Below are 24,169 nucleotides of genomic sequence, written 5' to 3'. Positions count from 1 at the left end.
CGCGCCTCTTGCAAACTGCCCACAGAATGTTTCCTAAGACGCTTGGCAGGTGTGGAGTTGGATACCTGAGGGGACTCTGTGTTCACAGTTGATTCCTCTTAAAACAACAATTTTAAACAAGAGGCCTTTGGATCTCGTCAAGATAGGGCTTAAGTGCCCCTCACCAAACATCTTTCACTTCTTGTTAAAACAGTGGTTTTCCCGCTTTTTGGTTTCAGGACTCCTTTACACTCTTAAAATTACTGAGAATCCCAAGGGCTTTTGTGGCTGGGGGTGGGGGAGGGGGTTTGAGGATAAATCTGTTGACACTCTATTGAGAATCAAAGCTGAAGAAACGTTTACATATTTAGTACTTCATTTAAAAATAACATCAAGGAAAAAAGTAACACCAAGAAGCCCATTACATGTTATTCAAAATAACAGAACATATTTTTATTAAAAATCACTGTATTTACAAAACAAAAAATGTAGGGTGAAGCATGGCACTGTTTTATACTTTTCCAATCTAGTGTCTGCCTGCAAGATACCTGGGGTTTTATATCTGCTTAGGCTTTCAGTTTGTTGCAGCATCCCCACATCGTGTGACTTCTGGAAAAACTGGGTCCTCTCATGAGAACAGGGAAGACAGAAAGGTAAATAAGACCTTAGCATGGGTAGGAAAACAGCTTTGACCTCACGGGCCCTACAAGGCTGAGATTGCCGGGGTCCCTGGGCCTCACTTTGACAACTGCTGGCCTAGAAGGACCAGAACAGTCTTAGGCTGGAAGACGTGTGTGTGCACAAACGTTCCCACAGCATCCTTGAACTAGGACATTCTGATTGTGTACCCAACCCGCTCAGCTCCGGCAGGTCAGAATGGTGAGGTTGGGAGGTGAGTGGGAGCCGAGTTCCAGAGCCCTAGCAGGTGGAAATTATACTGATCCCTGCAGAACTGCTGATTCCCATCAACCATCACTCTGGGGCCGTGGGGCAGGCTGGTGTGCCTGGCTCAGCTAGGTTTCTTGCTCCTAGAGATGCCCTCCTGACGGGCAGCCCCTTCGCAGACAGCCCTTCCTTCTCTGTTCTAGCATGCCGGAGGAGTTCAGTGTCACATTCTGCGCAGTCAGGCAGAACTCTAGGCTGACGTGTAAAATCCGTCTGTGTCCAGAAGACTCAGTGGCACTTTTCTCTTAGGTAGGAGCTCATGCCACAGATAAGCCTCTGCTCCTTGGCATGCTGGGTGGGGTGATACACCTTGATGTGAGCCATCTCAGGTGATCATTTGCCATGGCGAGAGCTGAAGGATTATAATGACGTTGGACCTGGGAAAACCCTTAGAGTTACAAATGGCAGGAAACCTGGAAGTTTGAGGGTTTTTTTGTGAGTGCTTAGCAGTTGAAATGCATACTGGAGAGTTGGCAGGCTCCCTCTGACAGCTTTGAACTTCTTAGGATGAAGGTCTGGGAGAGAGAATGCCCTCCCTCCAAGAATATTCACTCCAGCAAAGGATCTCGACACTGTCCTGCTGGAATACCTTTCTCCGGAAATAGACAAAAGCAAATGGGAAATACCTCTTCCGTGTTCCAGGTTCAAAAATTCAAGTTAAAACATTTTTAGCTAAAAATAAGGTATATGGCTTGAGAAAATGTGCTTTTTGCTTCGCATACTGGCTGGTGGTTGGTTCATTCATTGGCTCAGCAGGACTGGAGTGCCAGGTGCTTTGAGGGACCCAGAGGGTCAGAGACAAGTGAGCCCCCAGAACAGAGTGAATGTGCCCAGCAGAGGGCAGAGAGCTGGACACAGGTACCATCACTCAGTAGCATTGGTTCTCCAACGTTAGCCTGTGTTGGGATCAGTTTCTGATTCATGAGGCCTGGGGGCGGGGCTTGGTAACTTGCATTTCTAGAGCATTCCCAGTGATGCTGCTCGAGTCCACACTTGGCCAGAGAGTCAGGAGAATGTTGACCAAGTGACATTAGTTGATGGGCCTTACCCTGCTCTCAGAGGGGTCCCCAAAGCTGGGGATGAGAAGAAGCAGGCAGCCAGATTAGACCTGTGGGGCAGTGAGCAGGGGGCATAGGGGAGGACAGCATGTTGTGGCTGGTGGTAGCGGCAGGATGAGGACAGCAGTTCAAAGTGTCTGTGCTGCACTCTTGTCCAGGTCTAACTGGAAGGCCGGGGGAATCCCTGTGAAAGGCTCTAATACCTCCCTGGGTACTGGCACCTTAGGAACAAGGGATCCTGAGAAATGGCTAACATGTACCTAGTAAGTCACTGCCTGAGCATCCCCAGCGCAAGGGGGGAGCTTGCCTTCTTTGCAGGGAGGACATAGACAGTTTGTTGTCCGTAGGCTGAACTGGGCGAGAGATTGAAATTCGTTTGGCTGAGTTATGCCTGAAAAATACAAAGTAAAACAGAGGGTTTCGAGGCAGTTATTTGAAAAGAAATCCTCCTTCCAGAATGACATTTGGAGCAATCTTTGCCCTGAACTATTCAAATGAGGAATGCTGACATACATGCTTTGCTTTGCTCTTGTCACTTTTTCCAAGTGGAAGCATCTGTGGTTGTCAGGAGGGAATGTGAGTGGACAGCACCTCTAGTGATGACTTGTAATGCAGATTACTCGAACACACACGGATGTGTGAGATGCAAAAGTGCTATGATTCCATGGGCCAAGGTCTCCTTGAACCTAGGCTTAGACAGTACACAGTGTGGGCTCACCCCTAGCTCACTGCTGATCATAAGAGAGGGAAAGTGGAGGGTGTAGGTGGTGGGAGGCCAGACGCCATATCCCAAACGGACCGTATCTCCGTCCTTGACCCTGTCTCACCATGGCCACCACCTCACACACAGGGTCTTGCATTGAGGGTGTATAATGACTGTGTCATTGGGAGGTTGGTGCCTTGTGGGAGCCATGTGCAGTCAGCCAGGCGCTGTGCTGGCTGGGGCTGGACGACCATGCTGAAGACAAGCTGAAGACGAGCACGCTTGGGGCTGGGCGCCTGGATGCTCTTGTACCCTGAGGAGTCCACCTGGAAAGCCTCAGGCCTGGGGCTTTCCACGCTGCGCCCCGCCATCCCCAGGCTCAGAGAAAGCAGAAGGGGTGTTTTCCAGGTGGACAAGAGGTGCCACCAAATACTGCCTGTCCACCGGGTTCTGTTCCAACCTACGTGGGAGAGCGCCTCTGGAAGAAGCCAGGCTAGGTGTTCCTTGTCCACGTGGAGCAGGTGGGCCCGCCTCACATGGCTTCAGAACCCAGTGGAAGTCCTGTCTCCATGTGGCGTCCGGCCCTCCCTGGCCGAGCCTCCTTATAATCCACTTGATTCCTCTATACCTGCCCTTTCATGGGAGCGGAGAGAGACACCTGCTCCATTACCTGCTTCACAGGACTCTGGGGGGACAGAAGAAGCCAGCACTGAAACACCTTGAGCGTAGTAACGGTAACATTCGTATCCGGCCCTTTTCTGTGCCAGGCAGTGGGATCCGGGCCTCAGCCCTCCCCACATGGGCAGATGCAGAGATGAAATACAGCAGCAGGGACAGTGCAGCTTTGATCCCGTGGTCTGACTTCAGGGCTCCTGTCCTTTCCCGCGATGCCCTACACCCACAAGCTCTGAGAAGGGTCCATACGTGTGTGTCCTCTTCCAGGAAGGCACCCAAGCAGATGGTCCCAGCCTGGACAGCTCCTGCCAGATGCTTCCTGTCTCCGGCCTCAAGAGTGTTCTTTGCAGTCCAGAGAGGGCTGGTTGGGGAGGCTGCTGACTTTTCCCTGTGGGCCTGGGAAGCCCCACATTTTACACCCCTCACTTCTTGACTTCAGCAGCACCCCCTGGAGTGACTGTATACACAGCCGGGGGTGAGGAGGGGTGCTCAGTGAGGGAGATCATGGGCTGAGGGACTTCTTCACATAGCCGTGTCATGGAATTGCATTCAGCCTTACTGAACAGCAACAATAGATATTAGTTTTTATGTTTTTAAACTGCAAGCACGGTTAAACCAAAAGAATGCCCACTCATTCTGTCATTACACTTTATTGGACCTAGTAAATATCACTGACAACCACTTAAATCAGATTTCAGCTTCTCAAGCACACAATTCTCATCAAAATGGCGGCAAAAGTCCAAGAACTAAAATTTAGAAATTGAACATTCATTCTCCTTTCAGTGTTGTGGGGGTGAGTATGAGCTGGAGAATCTGTGGTTTCCTTTTGAAAATTTGGCTCTAACTCTTACCAGCTCCATGACTTTGCCTGGATGTTGACCTTTCTGGACCCAGTGTCCTCCGCTGTAAAGGAAGGCTAATCTGGGTGGTCAGGCTGTTGTGTGTTCAGTGACACAGGCCTACGAAGTATTGCCCATAGTGACCGGCTCTAAGTTAATGCAGTTGTTGTACTATTAGTACTGTGTCTGGAGAAGTTAGACGTGGGCTGAGTTGTCTCCTCTCCTGCTCTGTGCCAAAACCAGAACACCAAGATGTCCATGATGAATATCGTTCTCTAGGTGACTGGAGCCATAGTGGGTGGCACTTGGATTCATTCATTCATTCATTCATTCATTTCTGCACTCATTCAGGACATATTTGCCAAACATCTCCTTTATGTGGGACATAATCCTAAGCTCTCAGGCTCTCATGGCAGAGGCAAGACTATAAATAAAGTGAGGATGTAAAATAGGAAGGGTGGGAGAGAAGATGTGGGCAGGAGGGCCAAAGTGGGCGCCCTAACTTGGGGCAAAGAGCCAGTGGGCAGAGCTGCTGGGAGGCTCCCAGGAGACCACCTGAGAGCACTGGGAGTGGGTCACAGGAAGCCTTAAACTCACCTGGTTGGGTAGAGTGGTTGAGTGGATGGTGTACTAGAAAATGACTTATGGGGACCTTGGAAATCAGCCTCTGAGCCCTAAAGAATAAAGGGGGAAATGTTTTAAATTCAGTGGAGAGCTTTAGGGAAAATGTGGAAAATGGAACTGGGGGTGTGGGGGAGGGGCCGCTGTTGACAAGAGAACGTTCAACGTGAGACTTGATTACCAAGGAGAGTTTTGGATATTCCGCAAAAGAGGGGAATTATCTGATGGCAATGGAATAAGTGATTTATTCTTTTGACGTATAACACCACAATTCCCTGTCTCCTGAGCATTGGCCCAACTGGGAAGGAAGATATTAGGGACTAGCTGTTTGCTGAGCTCAAAGTCTCTGTTGACCTTAAAACAACTTGCCTGGAAGAAAAACGACCTAGTGTATATTTACTATTGAACATAATTTTCCTTAGGAAGTCTGCAACCCTATTAAAGATTAATAGGGAATCTTATTTTCATATGTTTCTGCTTAAAGTCTGTTTGTGCAAGTGTAGGCTGTTAGCCATTCAGACATCCGTTTACCTTCTTCCCCCACCCCCTCCCAGGGCAGGCAGAAGCTAGGCTCCTTTAATGTACGGAAGGTAAATTAACACTCTCCTGAGCAGAGCTTGGAGCTTGGGGCTCAGGTACCACAGAGGTATTTAGCACTGGTCCTTTGGGGGTAAGGGCAAGGGGAGGAATTTTGCAAATTATTAAAGTCAGGAGAGCCTGTGTAATTTCAATTTTTCATCTTCTGGGAACCCCCAAAGAAGCAAGGTTTGACTGAAGGAGGCCAGGTGGCATTTGGGATAATTTCTAGAATTTACCTGTGTTTCTCTAAAGTAATTAGAGCTCAGTTTCTCTGGCTCTAAACATCATGATGCAACACTTCTTTCTGAGGGGTCAGACAGCACCTTCCTAAACGTATACAGGCCTGATGCTAGCCAGCTCAATAGAGGACCACATCTGGGGACCACATGTAGTGACCTGTGGAATTGTCTTGACCTGTTTCTGTGAATGTGATTCCACTGGCCTATAAAACACATTTCTCTGCTAGAAGATGTGGAGGACTCACAAGAGACATCTCTCTTTGGTTGTAATGGTAGGATTAAGCCTGATGTTAATCATGAGTGTGTTGAGCCTATGTAGACTTGAACGGGTGGATTGGTGATCTCAGGACAAAGCGTTTCATACGCCATATTATTAGCAGAAGCATTCTAAGAAAAAAAAAAATCAGTGTGACTGTCTTTACCCTAAGGCTTCATAGAGATCTCAAGAGCAGTAGGGACCTCCTGGGCTGGTCCAGAGCAAAACAGAAGACACAGCGCTGACAAGTCCTGTCCTCTAGGAATCTGGAGGTCATACACAGGTGCTAGGTGCCTGGCACATTCATCTTCCAGTCGCACTTTGAAGGACTTACTGTCATCCAACTGGAGTAATCAAGCTCCAGAGAAGTTAAAGTACTCACCCCAGATGCCATGTTTAGCAGGTGGTTGAAATGAAATTGAAGTCCTGGTCCATTTTCAAATTCTATATTCAAAACCTCTACTGTGTGCTGATTTTTAGCAGTGTTTTTGTTTTCTGTCGCCGCTGTGGCAGATTACCGCAAACATGGTGGCTTTAACACAAATTTATTCTCTTACATTTCCAGACATCAGAAGCCATACACAGGTCTCATGGGGGTGAAATCAAAGCACCCACAGGACTTAGTTCCTCTTGGAGGTTCTTGGGGTGAATCCATTTCCTTGACTCTTGCCTATATGCATTCCTTGACTCGTGGTCCCTGCCCCCATCTTCAAACTCAGCAAAAGCTGGTCCAGTCTTTTGCGCATGGCATCTGACCTCCTCATCTGCCTTCTTCTTCCCCTTTTAAAGATCTTGTGATTACATTGAGGCTACCTGGACGATCCAGGACAATCTGCTCACTTCAAGATCTACACCCATAATCACACATTTAAAGGCCTTTGTGCCATGCCAGGTAACATATTAACATATTCCGTGGTTCCAGAGACTACAGAAGAGTGTAGACATCTTCTTCTGCCTACAGTAGTCTTTCTGCTGACGTGTGTTTTTAATTTTTGCTATATCATGAATTGTAGAACTAGTGAGTCCCCGATCGTTGCTAGAAAGCACAGAGCCCGATATGCAGCTTTCATCTAGCACATCTAGTGTGCATTTCGCAGCAGCTCTACCCCTGCCTCTGTTTGATCTTTCAACGGCCGCAAACACCCTCACTCATCTTACATTCATTCTGTTGCATCAAGTTACATCTGAATGCATCTCAAAATTCTTTCTGAAATGAGTGTGGGCATAAATAATGTGGTGAAACCATGGTGGGTGACCTTTGCTGCCCCAGGGTTCCTGAGCAGTTGACTCAGAGCTTCTTAGGTTCCTGGATGAATGTAAGGCAACTGCTGTCATTCGGTTCCGAAGGTGGAGGTGTCTGCAGAATTTTATAAAGTAAATTCATACCATGTTGGTCTAGAGTTTTAAGATATGGCTCTACTGGTGAAAGATTGGTTGAGCGTCTAGATTTCTGTTTCTTCTTGTGGCCAAAAGTCACAACACTGATAACTGAAGTTCCCGTACAGAAATACGGAAGGCTTACTGGATAAGATTGACTCTTAAAAGAGTTGTAGTTTATTTGTCACAGACTGCTATGGGATATCTGAACGCTTTATGATTATGTAACCATCCAGAAAACCTCAAATTTCTTTTTTCCCTCAATTTCTTCCCATAAAAACAAGTACTGGCAAAGCTAAGTTTTCTGCACTGAAGGACATCTTGCAGCATGGATAATACAAAACAACTTGATTTGACTTGGCAGTGCAGCACAGGACTGTTTGCAGGGTTTCTGTGCCCTGGTATGACTTACAGTCTGCTTACACTGTGACCATCATTGTGCCGTGGAGAGATTGGTGAGGGGGGTGAGGGGAGGAGTTCTGGCCAGAGGGCAGCTCTGGGCATCCGATCCAAGGCTGCCAAGAGCCCCTTCGCTATTGGAATGGATTCCCTTGCCAACTGTCAGAGCTTGCTTTTCAAATTTGCCACGTAGAGATTAGCTGTCAAACCCTGTCGGCCACTCTGCAGCTGTTGACTGACAGCTGTTAGTGCTCATGCAAGGTGGCTTCATGACGGATGCCGAGATCGATCGGACGCTGACCTGGACGCCCTTCAGGGGGCTGCCGCTGTGTCACGTCCTCGGAAAGGCTAAGGAAACATGGCGCCTCTGCCCTGCAGCGTGCTTACACGGAACCCTCACCCTGGAGGGACACCCCAAGTGGGACTCCTGGACTAAAGCCATGTGTGACTCCACCTGCATTTCCTAAAGTCCTTTCTTGGTAGGACTTTGTCACAGCACCGTGGGTCAAGCCCAGAGGGCGGTGACCGTAGCCTCCTGTGACCCTCAGGCTGGGCCAAGAGCTACCAAGGAGCTGGACAAGTAGTTATGATCAGGGTTCCCTAGGGCTAGTGAGGAGAGGGGCATTTGTATCAAGATGAAGCTGAGCAGGGATTTGGGAGGAACAGGCCAAATCTCTCCTTGGCCACAAGAGTCGTATTGTCCCAGGAAACAGAGGCCTTAGGCAAAGTTTCTTGGACTCCACAGTACTCTTTCCCCAAAACAGGGGACCACAGTTTGGCTAAGTCAATGAGAAGTACATCAGTTGACCGAGGCTTTCATCATCCCACCAGGAGTGGAAACCCACATTAAGGGCCCGAGAAACTCAAGATGTGCAGAACTTTGGGTATTTGTGCCTGGGTGTGTGAACCTTCCCCAAGGCTTTAGCCCCAGAGTAGCCACACTCACTCACCCGCCTGGGGAAGACCCTGGCTTTCTGAAGGGTGGCCTGAGCTCCCCCAGCTCCACAGCCTGTCCCCCAGAGAACATGCTGGGCTGTTGCTCCAGGAAGCCCACATGCACAGCACAAAGTGGGGAGCAGCAAGGCAAGAAAACACCTCTGCAAAATGTCTTGAATATAGGCTCTGATTTGCGAGAGGATGCTTTCCAGATGTGCTCTCCGGTAGGCTGCTGGGGAAGAAGGGCTAAGGTAATTTTCTAAAAACAGAACGAGAAAAATATGTTTTGTGTCACCGTACCAGAAAATCACCATTCCAGAACTCTTGCTTTGTCATCCCAGCTCTAATATTAGCAGCGTGTTTTTCAAATTATTTTTATTCTGCATAAGAGATTAGTAGTATTAACAAACTCATTGATACTTAGTCATTTAAAAAACATGTCTTCCCCCTAAACCCCAGGGGAAAAAGTAGCTTTTCTTAAAAATGCCTTTATTCTATGAGCTCATCTGACTGAGAGGCATTAAGTAACACCACAGGATTCCTGGCTTCCGACTTCTCAAATTTGTTTTGGTCAGAGTCGCTCCACAGATGTAGCCTCAGTATGGGAGACAAGGGGCGAGCAGAAGGCAGGCAAGGGTGTATGTTCCTCTGTGTTGAGCTTGCTGTGGGTCTCTGCTGCAAGGGCTTACCATTGGAATGGACCAGGAATTAGGGAACAAAAAAATAAAAAAATGAAGGGATAGGAAATGAAAATGTGTTGGGCAACGTGTATTCTGGGTCCTGTGTGAGGAGCTTTATAGAATTGCCCATGAGTTCTCACAGCAGCCCCATAAAGCGACTGTGGATGTCATTCGGCCCATTTTCCAGGTGAAGAAACTAGTTAGCTAAGGTGTGAGAGTATGAAAGGTGGAACTGGGGATAGAGACAAGCACGTTTCCCTCTCAGGCCTGGCATGCTTTGTTTCCTCTGACTTTGTTTCCTCTAATTAAGCAAACCTTTCCAGGCTACATGGCTTGCATTGAAAACCGAGACTTGACAGCCCTTCTGCTCACACCAGGGTCAGAGAAAAATGTTAGTCATTTCTTACACAAGCAGATGAATAAAGAGATCCCATCCCAAGGTTCTGGGTTTCAGCCGGTCCATCAAGTTCTGCAGTCCCGAATGGACACTGGTGCCGTCCCCAAAGCCCCTCAATAAAGGGAAGCCTCATTCATCGGTAGACTCACCACTCTCAGATGCAGGGTTCTGGATGCATCCATGGCGCCTGCTGGACTCCCGCATGCCATTCAGAGTGCTCAAGGAGGCTGTAAAGTCAGCGGGACAGCATTTGGGTCTGAAGAACCATCTGGCCAAATGGTGGGATAGGGAGAGCAGTTACACACTGATGACTTAAATCACATCCCTGGGAACTTAAGGCCCAGCCCCCTCTGCATTTTCCCCTTCCAGGGCTGACACCTGCTGTCTGCCACCACCCACCGTGTGACTCTGAGCAGGAGCTTCACCTTTTTATCCTTCAGCTCTCTTACATGGGAGATGAGGAGACCCACTGGAAAAAATCTGGGTCCCTGTACTCAGAGGAAACCCAGTGCCTAGACACTGAAATCATGTGTCATGCAAAATGGAATCATGGGTGAAAACAATAAGAACACTTTGAAAATAAGTGCTCTTTTTCCCCGGAGTATTTTCAAGTGTCCCTAGATTGTATTGCTGAAGTGACAGGGAAATCCAAGAGCTAAGTAGTTCAGCAACGACTGTGGGAGTTCTGAGTAGTTCGTGTTAGAGCCTGGATCTCATTCAAGACCTCATGATTCCTGGTCCAGAGCTCTGTTCCACCAACCACGCGGCTTGTGTCCAAGTATGGGATTCATCCTGGAAAAAGACATTAAAAAGAATAGGATGATCCAGGAGGAGTTAAACGGGGCATTACTAGTATTTTTTTTTTAACCTGTTTACCATAATACCGTTTTCCTAAAAATGTTACAGAAAAAGTAGGTAAATGATTTTCCCCCCACTGTCAAAAGGCCATCTGCTGTTTGAGAAGATTCTCCTAGATTTTATCGTTATAATCATTTTTCTATTTCCAGTTAGCAGCACGCTTCTTTTAGTACGATATGTTCGGCATAAACCACGGTTTTCTCTTCAGCAGATTTCCTAAGGCTACCTTGGCATTTACCGGCGTTTTCCTCCTTTTTGAGGGTGGGAATTTTTCTCTTTCAGAGGGACATACGTTTCTACATGAGCGCCTATTCATTTCCTTTTCATTTTCTCAGAGAAAAACCATCAGGTTCATCTCTGCTTGTAGTCATGGAGATTTCATGTCTCCAGAAGAAATACAGTTGTGGAATTTCTTTGTTAATCCCACACTGGACGTTTAAGCTTTTGTGTTTGGATCAGTGCAGCCCAGGCAGGGGAGCCACCGAAGCTGGTTGCAGCGCGACTCTTTAACCCAAGGCGGGCAGGGGAAGTGTGTGCAGCAGGGCTGTCCTGGGATGCTGGGGGCAGGGGCATAGCAGGTGCTCAGGCCGTGGCTGGTGACTGGACAGGTGAAGATCTCAGGCTGGAACCACTCGCAAGATGCTTGTATCCCCTGGTGTGATGAACTCAGTACAGCCACATCTTCCTTGCAGACCTGTCCTCCCCTGCGTCCCCCCACAGCACCACTGAGCTGCCTACACCTCAACTCTGCCCTTCCTTTTCATAGTCTTGACCTCCATTCTGGTAAAACCTGTCTCCTCGTGCATCCTCCTTTCTTCCTCTCCTTCAGGCCTTCCGATCTCCCCACTGGCTCCCCACTGGCTGCAGTCTCCTAAGTAACCGTCTCTCCCACCACCGGCCAGTGTCCTGCCTCCCCATTGCTGCTAGAACAGTGAGAGGCCAGGGTAGGTCCCAGCAAATCTTTGCTGAACGGCTGAGAGACCCAAAAGTCTTCCTAACATGCACATCTGATCATGTTACTTCTCTGTTTAAAAACCCTTCAGTGATGGGTATTAAGGAGGGCACATATTGCATGGAGCGCTGGGTGTTATATGCGAGTAATGAATCATGGAACACTACATCAAAAACTAAGGATGTACTGTAAGATGACTAACATAACATAATAAAAAATTATTTAAAATAATAATAAAAAAAATAAAACCCTTCATTGGTTCCCAGTGGTTTTAGGATAAAATCCAAGCTCTTAGGTCATTCAAGGCTTTTCCCATCCTTGCCACCATCCTCGCCACCATCCTCACCTGTCACTCACCATTCGCATCCCCTGGCTTGGCACTCTCATGTGAACAACTAACAATTTTCTGGGTGATGCGCGTGTTAAGTGTAGTGGTTGCAAGTGACTTCCAGCTCTGGAGTCAGATTGAGTGCAGTCGTGTTCCAGCTCCACCACAGACCTCAACAACCTGGAGGGAGTTCACCTAAACTTTCTTTGCCTCAGTTTCTCCATCTGCAAAACGGGGCTGATAGTATCACCTGCTAAGGTTGGTGGGAGTACTAAATGTGTGCATACATGTCAAGCCCTTAAATCAGTCTCTGGCACATACAAACATTCCATTATCATTACTCTGGGAGTTCTCCGAACTTGCTGCCTTTATCATGTGCTGCTTTCTGCCTGGGATACCCCCTCCACCTTGGTCTGACAGACCCGAGCCATCCTGTGACTCTCAGTCCCAATATCGTGGCCTCTCTGAAACGAACATCCGTAGCCAAGGAATTGTTAAAAGCTTAAGTTGTGGCATCACAATGTGTGGCATTATATCCTGGTTCTACTACTCACTATTTTACTCTAGTCTAAACTTGCTAAGCTGTCGTTTCCTCCTTTTTGAAATTCAGATAAGAAAATAATCGTCTCTACCTGATGAAGAGTTGTCAGGGGAAAATATCAAGTAAAGACATACCTAGCATATACTCAACACTTCATGTTAGGTAGTATTTTTAGTATTGTGCTCATCAATATTTAGAAACTCTCTCTGTCCACTGGCTCTGTGCATCTTAGCACCGGGGTCTGTGCTCACCATCTTCTCTCACAAATCAGCCTGTCCGGGGTTCTGCTCAGAGCAGTGTATCTGGTTTTATCCTCCCAATCAGGGTTATACTCTCTGCAGCAGACTGACTCAATTAGCCTTTCATTCCAGAGTCCAATTGTGAGTCAATTCTGAGGTTGTTAAGCAAAATGAGTCTGGTGGCATTAGCCTCGCACTGAAGAATAGTAATCCGCATCACGGTGCCGTTCCGTTAACAGTCTGCTTGAGAGACTACAAGAAACGGGGACTTGGAGACAAAGCAACCTTTTGTCCATCTCTGGGGGACAGGCTGGGAGTGCAGGGCGGCCAGGTCAGAGAGCTGCTCAGGTTGTGGGCAGAGCTGGAAGCCCAGCTGCCTGAACCACAGTTGGCCTTTGCAAAGTTAGAAGCCCAGCAGCACCAGATCATTAACTTTCATGACCAGGAAAATTCTTCTGAAATTAACACTCAGTCCAAGCTGGATGCCATTGGAGCCAGTTGAGTAAGCCTGGGCCACCTTTAGGGATTTCCTCGGAAAAATAAATCCTCTAACCAGGCTACAGAAAATGGCCAGGTTTTATGCCCTTCAGTGTGTTCAATTAGAGTCAGAAAACACCAGCAAGGCTTAGATGGTGGGAGATCCAGGCGTGCATACAGGCGCACGCACAAGTCTCGTTTGGAGGATCTTGCCAAGCCACTTAGCTTCAGCACATGGCCCTGCTTGGGAAACGGGATGAAGGGGCCTCTCTGAGGACTGTCAGGTGCCATGCAAAGAAAATAAACCCGAGCCCCAGCGTCTGCCCTGGAGATAGACAGTGATGGACCCGGCATGCACAGACGGAGTGCCCAGATCGGTGCAGATAGGGAGGCAGATCCCTTAAAAGGGTTCAGGGAGAGCCCAGTCCCTCACCAACACCCTGCAGCCTTTGCAGTGTGCTGTGAACTTAGATGCTTTCATTGGGCCTTTTAACTCCCCTCGAGTTACAATTGTAGTAAAGGGACACATAATGGGCTTCCTGCAGACCTTTTACAAACCTCTGTGATCTCCACACGCACCACGTCTCTCTGCCCCACCACACAAGCTTGCATATAACCTAAAGTACGCTAAGTAAGCAGTTTTTTGGGCGGAAGGAAGTGAAAACAGCCCTATGTATGCTGGCTGCCAATTTGCGTAAGCTGGAGAGAAAAAAGCTGAGACAACCGTCCATTGTCTCCCATAATTGCCGGATAATTTAAATTCTCTTGAAGTCCATTGTGTTCTTCACTCAGAAGCAGAGCTGTTGTCTGCTGAGATGACCTCAGAAGTGGCCCCGCTCTCATTCAGGGTTTCTCCAACAATATCCTCTTCAGATTGAAGAACAGCCAGTTGGCCGCAAAGAGCCCTGTGCTTCCCCAGACCAGCATGTCTGTGGCCCCTCTCCACCTCTGGGTCTCACAATTTCACTGCCATGCAGGGCTTCCCAGTGGATTTCTCTGGCCCCTGGGCCGTTTCCAAACTGCAGACAGATGCGGCAATTGGTCAGTGACCCCTCCAGGCACCACGTCCCCTGGAAGGCCCAGTCATACAGTGAAACAGTACCTAGAGTGGGCATCACGTGTCCCTCCTGCTTTTCCCTTCGGTTCTGGAGAGGCGAGCCCCTCCTCAGTGTCACTTGGCTGGAATCAATCCCTGTCCCCTGGGCTGGTGAATGAGAGATAACTTACAAGACAAATACACGTATTTTTAAAGCCAGCAGGAATTACGGGAGCAGATGGGCTGTAGGATCCTATTTGGATGCCAGGGACATGTTTCTGTATAAAGTAAATATTTTCCCAGTGTGGATCTCTGGTGAGTGTGTAGAGAAGCATATTTCCTAAAGATGCAAATAAGTCTGTCAGAAATAAATATTGAATGGAAACTTCAAAGCATCTAGATTTCTCCAGCTATAGGCCCCGAAGACTTCTCTGCAAATAAGCTTACACACAGGTGGGCAATGGGCTGGGGGAGGGAGGGGACAGTTGGGGGGGTGGATAAGAGGGGGTGCTGACATCCTAAGAGCTCACACTTTCTATATATTTTTGGTGCAGGAAAAGGTGTATCAATGAAGGAACAAAGAAAAGTTGCATTGGTCCAGTTTAGGGTTGTTTCAAAACTCACCGCTTGCCCTTTCTTCCCACTGCAGATCTCGCCTTGCGGATTTTTTTACCAACTGCCAACCTGAGTCAAGGTCTGCCAGCAGCTGTCTAAAGGAAAACTATGCCGACTGCCTCCTTGCCTACTCAGGGCTTATTGGTAAGATCGGGGAGAAGCGGGACGGGAGGGAAGTCTGGTTTACAAATACTCACAGACTCTTTCCATTGTAGCCTACCACTGTCTGTGAAAGGGAAAATTGCCCAGTAACCCTCTGTGCTGGGGTTTTGATGTTAAGCTCTATAGGACTCACCTGCAAAAAAAAAGGAAACCCAGGGATCATGGCTGTGCAAAGGCAGAGGCAGGAAGCAGGGAGTATCACAGTGCAGGAAGACGACCACTGTGGGCTCCCGAGAAGCATCCCTGGGGGGAGAACCGACCACACAGAAGAACAGGAGAAAAAAACAAACATGGCTGCGGAAGAGGGAAGCCAAGTCAACCCGAGTTCATTGAATTAGGGCACTTGGAAGTCATTTCATCTGGGGAAATAAAAAAGGCTGTTCCCCAGAAATGGAAAAAAAAAACCTCTAACTACTGGGGTCCTTCACACCATTAATATTCCTGGTAAATCAGTTCCTGGTGTGCGGGGGGTGATGTAGCCTAAAGTGTTTCCCTGAGCACAGACCTAGCAAAAACCGTGTTTTCTGCCTCTCCAGACCTGAGGCTTTGGCAGAACCAGGTTCTTGGCACTCAGAGCAACAGTGCGGTTAGGGTACCAGTGAGTGAGAAGAGTCAGAAATTTGTGTCCGTGGCTAAAAGGGGCAGGCAGGAAGAAAGGCAGGTGCTCTGGGGCCTGGGGCCTGAAGAAGCCTCGGTGGCAGGGCTCCATCACGATTGACATTTGAGGACAAACACGGAGTGAAGGCTGTGGAGGGGTGAGGGAAATCACACTTGTCAGAGTGTGATGGCTCAGCCAGGGCTTGTGTTCCTGCAACGATCGCACAAGTCATCAGGCAGGAAGAACTTAGCCACCAAGAATGACAGCACAGACTCAATTTTTTTTTGTCGCCAGAGTGTCTTCAGCAAGCGCTGTTGGGAAAATCAACGATAGTACTTAATGTGGGGATATTACAAGTGCCTGTACACTCATCCCAGTGTTTTTTGAAAGGATACTTGTGTTCTCTTGGGCAAGACCTTTCACCAGTGTTGTTTACCATTTTTGTGTCTGTATCCCAATGAGTGTATCCCCCTTGAGTCAATATTTCAAGTTTGCATCCACTCTTTACTTTTCTTAAGTAAGTTGGTCTCTAGTAGGGGTTACTTATCAACTATGGAATTACAGGTTTAAGAAACAATGGAAATAATTAAGCCATGCTCATTATAAAAAGTTAAAAAAAATACAGAGAAACCCAAAGGAGACAGTAGGAAGGATCTACAACTCTACTCCCAGACATAATCACTATTAACACCTTAGTCCATATCCTTCCAGGCATATGTGCTCATTAATTCCTCCATGAGTGGCCAAGGCACAGGGCTGCCAGGCATTTCTGGCTTGGCAAACCATCACGTGCCCAGGATGATGAAATACTCATCCTGTAATGGAATGAGATGTTGGAAGCAATATATTTTACAGACCAAAATTTATTTCCCTCTTGGGTCTGGATCTTTCCCTCCACACTGTCATTTTGGGTGCTAACGTCTTTCAGGACAAAGCTTGTGCCTACTTCTTCCATATGTCAGGGATCCATCATGGTGCCCTGTGTTCAGTGGATACTTAGTAGACACATTTTAACTTCTTGACTCAGGGTTGGGGGCGCCTTTTCCTTTCTCATCCAAAGTTAGCTGCTCAGTGTCTGCTGTGGGTCAAAGTTCCCATCCCAAGGTAAAATATAGTTCAGATTGGTAAGGAATGTAGGGCAAAAAAGATATGTCCTTGACCCTGAAGAGCTTACAAAGAATTTGTTTTTCTATTTATGAACCAAATACATCCTGTGGCTCACTGACCTCCTATTACTTCTTACGTCCCCGAAATACAGAAAAGCAGAAGTTTTCTTGGCATGAATAGGCATCGCCTGGTGCGAGCCACCCAGGAGAAGACATTTGGGTTGTATTAAGTATACATGCATTGTTTATTTGCACCAGCATGGAGCTCATCAGAAAAACCATGAATATAGGAAGATGTGGGCAGGAGAGGCCACCCAGCATTTCTTTGAGGACTTTGAGGACTATTGAGACAATACTCTACAAGCCATCAGCTTAGAGATTTTCCAACATTTATTTCCAATTCCTTCACAACTTGGAAGATTTTATTTAAATCAGTTGCGAGTCTGGTGAGCAGAGGCCTCGTTATGTATGTTCCGGATGTGGGGTAACCCAGAGGATAGCTTCTAAGCCTCCCTGTGCTACTATGACCAAGGCGTATGCTTCTAAGGGAAGTGGATGCAAAGTCCTAAAAGGATTTTTAAGATATGTAAAACCAATTCTATCTATTTATGAAGATTAATGACATTTTCAAGAAAATGCAAGGGATTTGGCAACTCATGCATTCGAAGTTAATTCTCTCCCACTCCGTAACATCCGTAACTTTTGGGCAGAAAAAATACCTTAAGTGCAGCTCAAGGAGTTCTGTTATAATTTTTTAAGTAAATGTGTAAATTATTTTATGCGCTCAAGATAAATTGCTGAGAAAATGCACTGCTTAACATAATTTCCCACTCAGGCAAACAGAGCGTTTGATTATCCACGGTGCATCCGCCATCAGAGGAACATTTGTTTCTTTTTAGGCTACAGAAAAGTCTGTACGATCACATAAGAACAAGGTGCTTGTTTTTACTTTTTCAGGTACAGTCATGACGCCCAACTACATAGACTCCAGTAGCCTCAGCGTGGCCCCGTGGTGTGACTGCAGCAACAGTGGGAATGATATGGAAGAGTGCTCGAAATTTTTGAACTTCTTCAAGGACAATACTTGTCTTAGTGAGTTTAAAAAAAAAAAAAGGAAGCAAACACACAAACACGCTTTCTTCTCTGTGTTCAAGCTGTACCTTCGTGTTTCTCGTGCCTGCCTTTTCTCTCTCTCTCTCTCTCTGTTGCTTTTTCCTGCACACTGATGGTGAATCCAGCGGCTCTTGGCCATACTACGCAATGCAGCAGGGAACAGAGCGGGTGGGTGCTGCCAAGTCTGTGAATGCAAAGGCCTAAGAGAGCAAGAGATTCAAACAATGGAGGGTACATTATGTCAGATAGAACACTTCTACCCACAGATCAAATTTTGATGTTGGCAACCAGCACGAAGTCTGTTCCAAAGGTTCTTAAAACCCGGGCGCAATATACGGTGTGAGAAGCTCCGACAAATTAGATGGGGGTAAGCCTCCAAGGGCTCGCTGAGAAAAATTAGAACGTTAACGTCAGTAACCCCCTGGATGTTCAGGGTTGGCTCAGAGGAGAAGCCACAATTCTTGAGTGGGATAAGCTGGCGACGTAGCCAGGAGCCTCAGGATGTCAGTTATCTCGGGAGACAGAGATGAGTGCCTGGGGTTGCGGGGGGGAGGTTGCTTCTGCTTGGAAATAGTATCAGTTATTATTGCAATTTCCTTCAGGCAATGTGGAAACCTGTTTCCCAAAAGGAGAGGGATAGAGAGCAACGTACAGGTGTGAACAATGGGCATTCATCAGACCAAGCCGGGTCTCCCTTCTATCCACGGAGATGCGCATGGCTTAAGGTGACGGTCCAGCCGAGATGCTTGAGTGCCTCACTCTCATTTCGTGGCAGCCACCAGTAATTTATTGGGTGCCTTCAACTCACTCTATAGGGAGTGCAATATATACATTATCTCATTTACTGTAATCTGCACGAGTGTCCTAGGAGATCTAGGTATGAGCATCTCCATTTCACAGTTGAGTAAACAGCTGTTACTCACACGGGCCCTCCGTGCCAGAGATGGCTCTGAAGACCGAGTTCCTTCCTCTGTAGCCCCTATCCCCTGAGGCTTTTGTGCCATGCCTGATATGAAAGGGCCCATTGGAAGAGAACATATGGCTGAACGCTGGGGACCAGGTGTGACTTCCTGGTGAGAGATGTTGGAGCCAGCTTCTAGGAATTAAGGTTTAGCCACCCCTCTGAGAGCTGTGACAACGGTCCATGATGCTCTGCTGTACAATGACTGATGACCGGAGAATTAGCTAACAATTTACCATGTGTACATGGAAAAGCTTTTAAGTGTTACTTATTCTAAAACCTCTTTATCGCTTCCTTTGTTGAAAAGACAAATCTAAATGATTTGCTTACTAGATACTTCAGTAATGTGGCTGTAACCAAATGTTTTAATCATCTTAAAACTAACACAAGCTTCTGGACACCTAAGTGAAACTGAAAACCACAAAACTAGTGGGAAGTATGGAGACATTTGCTAAGACATTGGGCGTACCATTGAACTACCTCGGATCTCTCGTTTGGTCTGGACTTAAAAAAAGAAAAGTATGCGTATATCCTTCTTTTCCACATCCTGCACAGTCTTTTGGCAGAATGCAAGTTTTAATGAAGATAAAGCAATGACAGTATAGGTCAGTGTGAGAAAAGATTATAGTCACACTGGCTGGAAAACCGCTCCCTCGTGGAGAAATTAAAGGTGTCCCTGCTTAATAATATTTTGGTGAAGGGGAGACTGGTCTGGCCTCTTTCTGCTAATGGCTTTTCGATAAAAATAAATACATTTGGTCTTCAACAGGGACCAAAGCCAGTCAGAACTTTTCGTAGTCATTCCATTTCTACTTTGATGAGAAGGGGCACAGCCCACCAAAGACACAGCGCTGTCAATTCACTCTCTTGAGAAAGGCTCTAGAATAGAAGGAATTGAAATTTGTAGATTCCAACCCGAATGCCGTAACCCAGTTCTCCTGCCTTCGGATTAACCAGATCTCTCCCAGATTCCTCTATCACTAACACAACTTTAACTGATTGTTTATTTCTGGTTATTGGGGGAAACACAGTTATTTTTAAGCCAAAGTACATGGCCAAGGTGAGAGGAAGAGAGAAGAATGAGCTGGAGATGGAGGTAAGACAGGAGTTACTGTCACTGGGGTCTCTCTCCAGATGCCACCTCCACCTCCCTGAACTTCTGTAAAGGAACCACACTTCCCCCCATTCCACCCCCACCCCTGCTTCATTTCCTCCAGGCATTTCTCAGCACCGAATGTATTCTGTATTTCCCTTAATACCTCCCCAGCCAGCATGGGATCTCCATGGGGGTAGGGGCTCCTGTCTGTTGCTACTCTCCTTGATGTTCGCTGCCGCATGCCCAGCACACAGCGGCACCTGGCAATTAGTCCGTGTTCCATTGACATTTGAGGAAATGAATGAGCAAGTGTGCAGACTCCCCAAGCATCAGGGCAACCACATGGGAAACTCAGGTAGTGCCACTAAATGGCAGGGGTCTCCTGAATCTGTGGCTTGTGATGGTGGTGGTTCTGGGTCGTTCGGGGAAACTCGTCCCCCATGTACCTCTTTCTATGCATCGTACCCACCCATTTAGCCGTGTAACGTGGCTAGGAACATAAAAAGCATTTATATTAATTCGAAGCTATTTCTTACAGCCTAAAAAATGTAAAGTTTGAGAAAACAAGCTTCCAATTTGCTGAAGTTAAAGGATAACAATTTTAGAACAAAATGTCACTTCTAAGAGGAATTAGGCTTAAATTATTCTGTCTTGTATATCGGAAAATGCCAGCTAAGAATCATATATTAACAATTTGCACATTCAGGTCTCAAATGGAGGAGTTTGATTTCTTATACAATGAATATGAAATAAAAAATTCCTAAAGCCAGGCCAAATCCCTGAGGACCTGATTAAAAACTGTTTTTAATTCATTTTGGGGAGGGGAACAACACACAACCAATTTACTCTTGCCATAAAAACAATCTAATCCCATGAAATTGTAATAAGCTTTTAAAGTTTTACATTTTAAACTTTTCATTTAAGCAGGGCTGCTCCTACCTAATTATGCAGATTTTGTTTGGAAGACTGGGAGCAGAAAGGGAAAAAATAATCCTACTTAAATTTTCACTATATATTGATGAGATTTGGGGTAGATTTTTTCTTTTAAAGAAACTGGTTGCATCTGTATTTTGAGCCATGCCTGGCTCATAGTAACTGCTCAGAACATGTGCAGGGTGCTCTATGGGAGTGAGTCATATCTTTTGCTGTTTGATTTTACTGCCTACCAAATTAGCGTGGATGCCACCAAGTTGCCTCATAATTAGGGATATATTACTTTAAAAAAAAAAAACCACTAGTTTTCTTTTAGTACCGCATTTTAACAGAGTACAGGGATGTTCTTGGAAGATGGAGCAACGATTGTGATCCCCCCAAAAACAACAGATTCGAGGCTGGGTTTCAAAGCACTTGACTGATGAGTATTTCAGGGCAAAGATCTTGCTCAGCACCTGGTACATAAATAGGAACAATATTTGTTGCGCTTTGAGCATAGCTAAGTGTCCATCTTGGGGTTTAATGAATGGATTGACTTTTGAGCACCTGACCCGACGGCTGGCTCTCAGCACGTGTAGGGTGCAGGGATGGATGGGTTTTGTTCAGGGAAGTCCAATACTGTAATCAGAATTTCTAGTGTGCCTCTCTGGCTTCATGTATCCTGTCTGTTACATTTGCTGCTTGACTTTGAAATTGGATTTCCTCCTGTTTTACTGCAGAAAATGCAATTCAAGCCTTTGGCAATGGCTCTGATGTGACCGTGTGGCAGCCAGCCCTCCCAGTTCAGACCACCACTGCCACCACCACCACAGGCTTCCGGGCCAAGAACAAGCCCCTGGGGCCAGCAGGGTCTGAGAATGAAATTCCTACTCACGTTTTACCACCTTGTGCAAATTTGCAGGTAAGAGCGGGGAGCCAATCTCCCCTTTGGAGCTCACTTGTCAGGGGTAAGCACGGACCAGTTTCCTGCAATGCATTTAAAGATAGATGGCTAATGATGGAGGGCTGCTTGGGTTTGAATTAGAAGTGCATTTTAACCATGATAAATGGAGATTGTGAAGTGCCACAGAGCAGTAGAAAGACGAAATCTTGGACTGACTCCCATTTGCTGGGAGTATGACTTTGGTGGGGGTAACCAGAGCTGGCCTTGGTGTCTTCATCTGTAGAATGAGGGGGCTATGTAGAAGAATCTTGAGGTCTTCTGTGTGTGGAGTGAAGAGTCGAACTGGCTATCGAGTTATTTATTATGCTTATTCTATGTTCTCTACAAAGCAGCAGCCTGTTGAAAGAGAAGGTACTCTTGGGTTGGTCGCCACCACTGTCATTTAAACTCAACATGGAGTATGTAACTCTGTCTAAAAGGTTAAACCAGAGACTGTGTCACTAGTGAGGCATTAACTCCGATGTAGGGTCCGTATGGCTTCGTTCTGCCAGAAGCAGAAGAAAATGCTTTTCTGAAGTGGGAGGAGCTGTGTGGAGTGACCCTGCAAAGCCCCTCGTGTGACTAGAGACCAGTAAGAATGGTCAAGAGACTTCCTTGGGGTTAATCCAGATCTCCAAAGGCAGAACCACAATGGCATGTGAACAGTGGTTTTCTGCCTTTAGTCAAAACAGTGTTTATTCTGCCTTTTTATTGATTTTTTTTCATAGTAATGAGTATTCAGCTACTTCCTTAGCAAGACATTACATATTTATATGTTTGCAAAGTATTTTCACACACTTTACCTCTTGGGCTGTTATCCTTCTGATGGCTGTGGGGGAGTAATAGTATTATCGTTAGCCTTGTTCTTGCATTTGAGGACACTGGGGCTTGGTGAGGTGACACCGTTGCTGGAGCCTACAGAGCTTGTGAGTCACAGAACTGGTGCTGGGAATCCAGGAGACTCCTGCAGCTTTCATGATTCTTCCTGTATTTTGGGGGTAGTATGACCACGTGATGATTTCTGCTTCCTGCCATGCTGGGGAAGGGCACACGTGCCAAGCACTGTGCTGTCACTTAACACTTGTCACTGGAGTATATTCTCCCTTATCTCCCCACTCTGCTGCCACCAAGGATCAGGCTCACCAGAATGTTCACTAGAAACCTTCTTTTGCCAATACCTTCTTAACTTAGAATCCTCTTTGTTCCCTACAGACCACTGGGGCAGTTCTTATGCTTCTGATTTCCTTGCTGTCTTCTCTCCCCCAGTGTCTCCCTTCTTCTTCTTGGGTATCCTACACACCCCTCAGCTGACTATTGGTCTCTGTCCCATCCTTCTATGTCACAAACCCTCAGACACACTCACACACACAGCACTAAGGAGAAGGCAGGGAGGGGAGCCACACTGCCTAAGGTCAACCAGATGTTCTTCATGCTTCTGAAGCATTTCCTGAGCACATCCAACATCCAAAGCACTGTGCAGAAACTGCCAGAAGTAGGAGGAGGCTTGGGGAGTATTATAGCCTCTCTTGCAGCAGATCCTCAGGCTCGCATGGGGAGGTGGCTTACACACAGCCCCCCAGCCAGTGAGAGGCGAGTCTGGAGCCAGACAGCACACCACAGAAACAGGATCTGTTCTTTGTCTCTGGCCGGTGCTCGGCGTCCTGCTTCCTCCTAGGCCAGCCTTCTGTTCTTATTGGGTCCACTCAGGTTCTAGCAACAGTAAGACAAGTGGCCAGGTGAGGGACAGGACCCTGTTGTCCTTCGGTGATAAGAGTGGGCCGGAGACGGTTCCCGACTGGTAGAAGAGGCAAGCGCTGGCTGCAGGCAAAACCAGGTTCTTTTCTGCACGTGTCTGAGCACACAGAGCATGGTTGCAAAGGCAGTGTTTAGCCTGTTTATTTTTTTTTTTTAAAGATTTTATTTATTTATTTGACAGAGATAGAGACAGCCAGCGAGAGAGGGAACACAGGCAGGGGGAGTGGGAGAGGAAGAAGCAGGCTCATAGCGGAGGAGCCTGATGTGGGGCTCGATCCCACAACGCCGGGATCACGCCGAGCCGAAGGCAGACGCTTAACCGCTGTGCCACCCAGGCGCCCCCTTTTTTTTTTTTTTTAAAGATTTTTAGCCTGTTTATTGAGCTCCTTCTGTGTTTTGGAAACTTCATGGAGATGGGCACTCAAAAAAATTCTCTCCTCAGTGAACTTACAAATAATGGGCAAGACACAGCTTGTCAACATTTTTAGGAAGTCAGACCAAATTAATAGATGACATTTCAGAAGAATAGCCATCATTGGAAATTCCATGAAATTAGTTTCCTCCATGAGAGAGGACTCTGTCAGCCATGAGGAGGGATTCTCCCCACCTCCCTGTGCCCTGCTCCCACTCCCCTACTCCCACCCCCCAGATCACAGCGCCTGACTTCTGCCTCTTGGGGTGCATGCATGTCTTGGCCACACAATATTGTGCTTCCCACACAGATCTGCCCAGCCACCCCTCCCCACAAGGAGGACTCTGTGCTGCTGCAAGGTTGCCCTGGCAACGTCAGGGGA

General features: G+C 47.0%; 1 protein-coding gene across 4 annotated transcripts in view; it reads left to right on the top strand.

Moving 5' to 3' along the window:
- GFRA1 (GDNF family receptor alpha 1) overlaps positions 1-24,169 on the top strand; it is a 211,528-nt gene that overhangs the window by 159,370 nt on the left and 27,989 nt on the right. For all 4 annotated transcript variants that reach the window (XM_034663329.1, XM_034663328.1, XM_019797846.2 and 1 more), the window contains 3 exons: positions 14,764-14,873; positions 17,553-17,687; positions 21,418-21,599. In XM_034663329.1, coding sequence (XP_034519220.1) covers positions 14,764-14,873; positions 17,553-17,687; positions 21,418-21,599 — 427 coding nt within the window. The remainder of the gene's footprint in view (positions 1-14,763; positions 14,874-17,552; positions 17,688-21,417; positions 21,600-24,169) is intronic.

This window comes from Ailuropoda melanoleuca, chromosome 6, assembly GCF_002007445.2.
Source record: "Ailuropoda melanoleuca isolate Jingjing chromosome 6, ASM200744v2, whole genome shotgun sequence".
Taxonomy (NCBI): Eukaryota; Metazoa; Chordata; class Mammalia; order Carnivora; family Ursidae; genus Ailuropoda; species Ailuropoda melanoleuca.
Note: the sequence above shows the minus strand (reverse complement) of the source record. Positions and strands in the feature narration are given on the sequence as shown.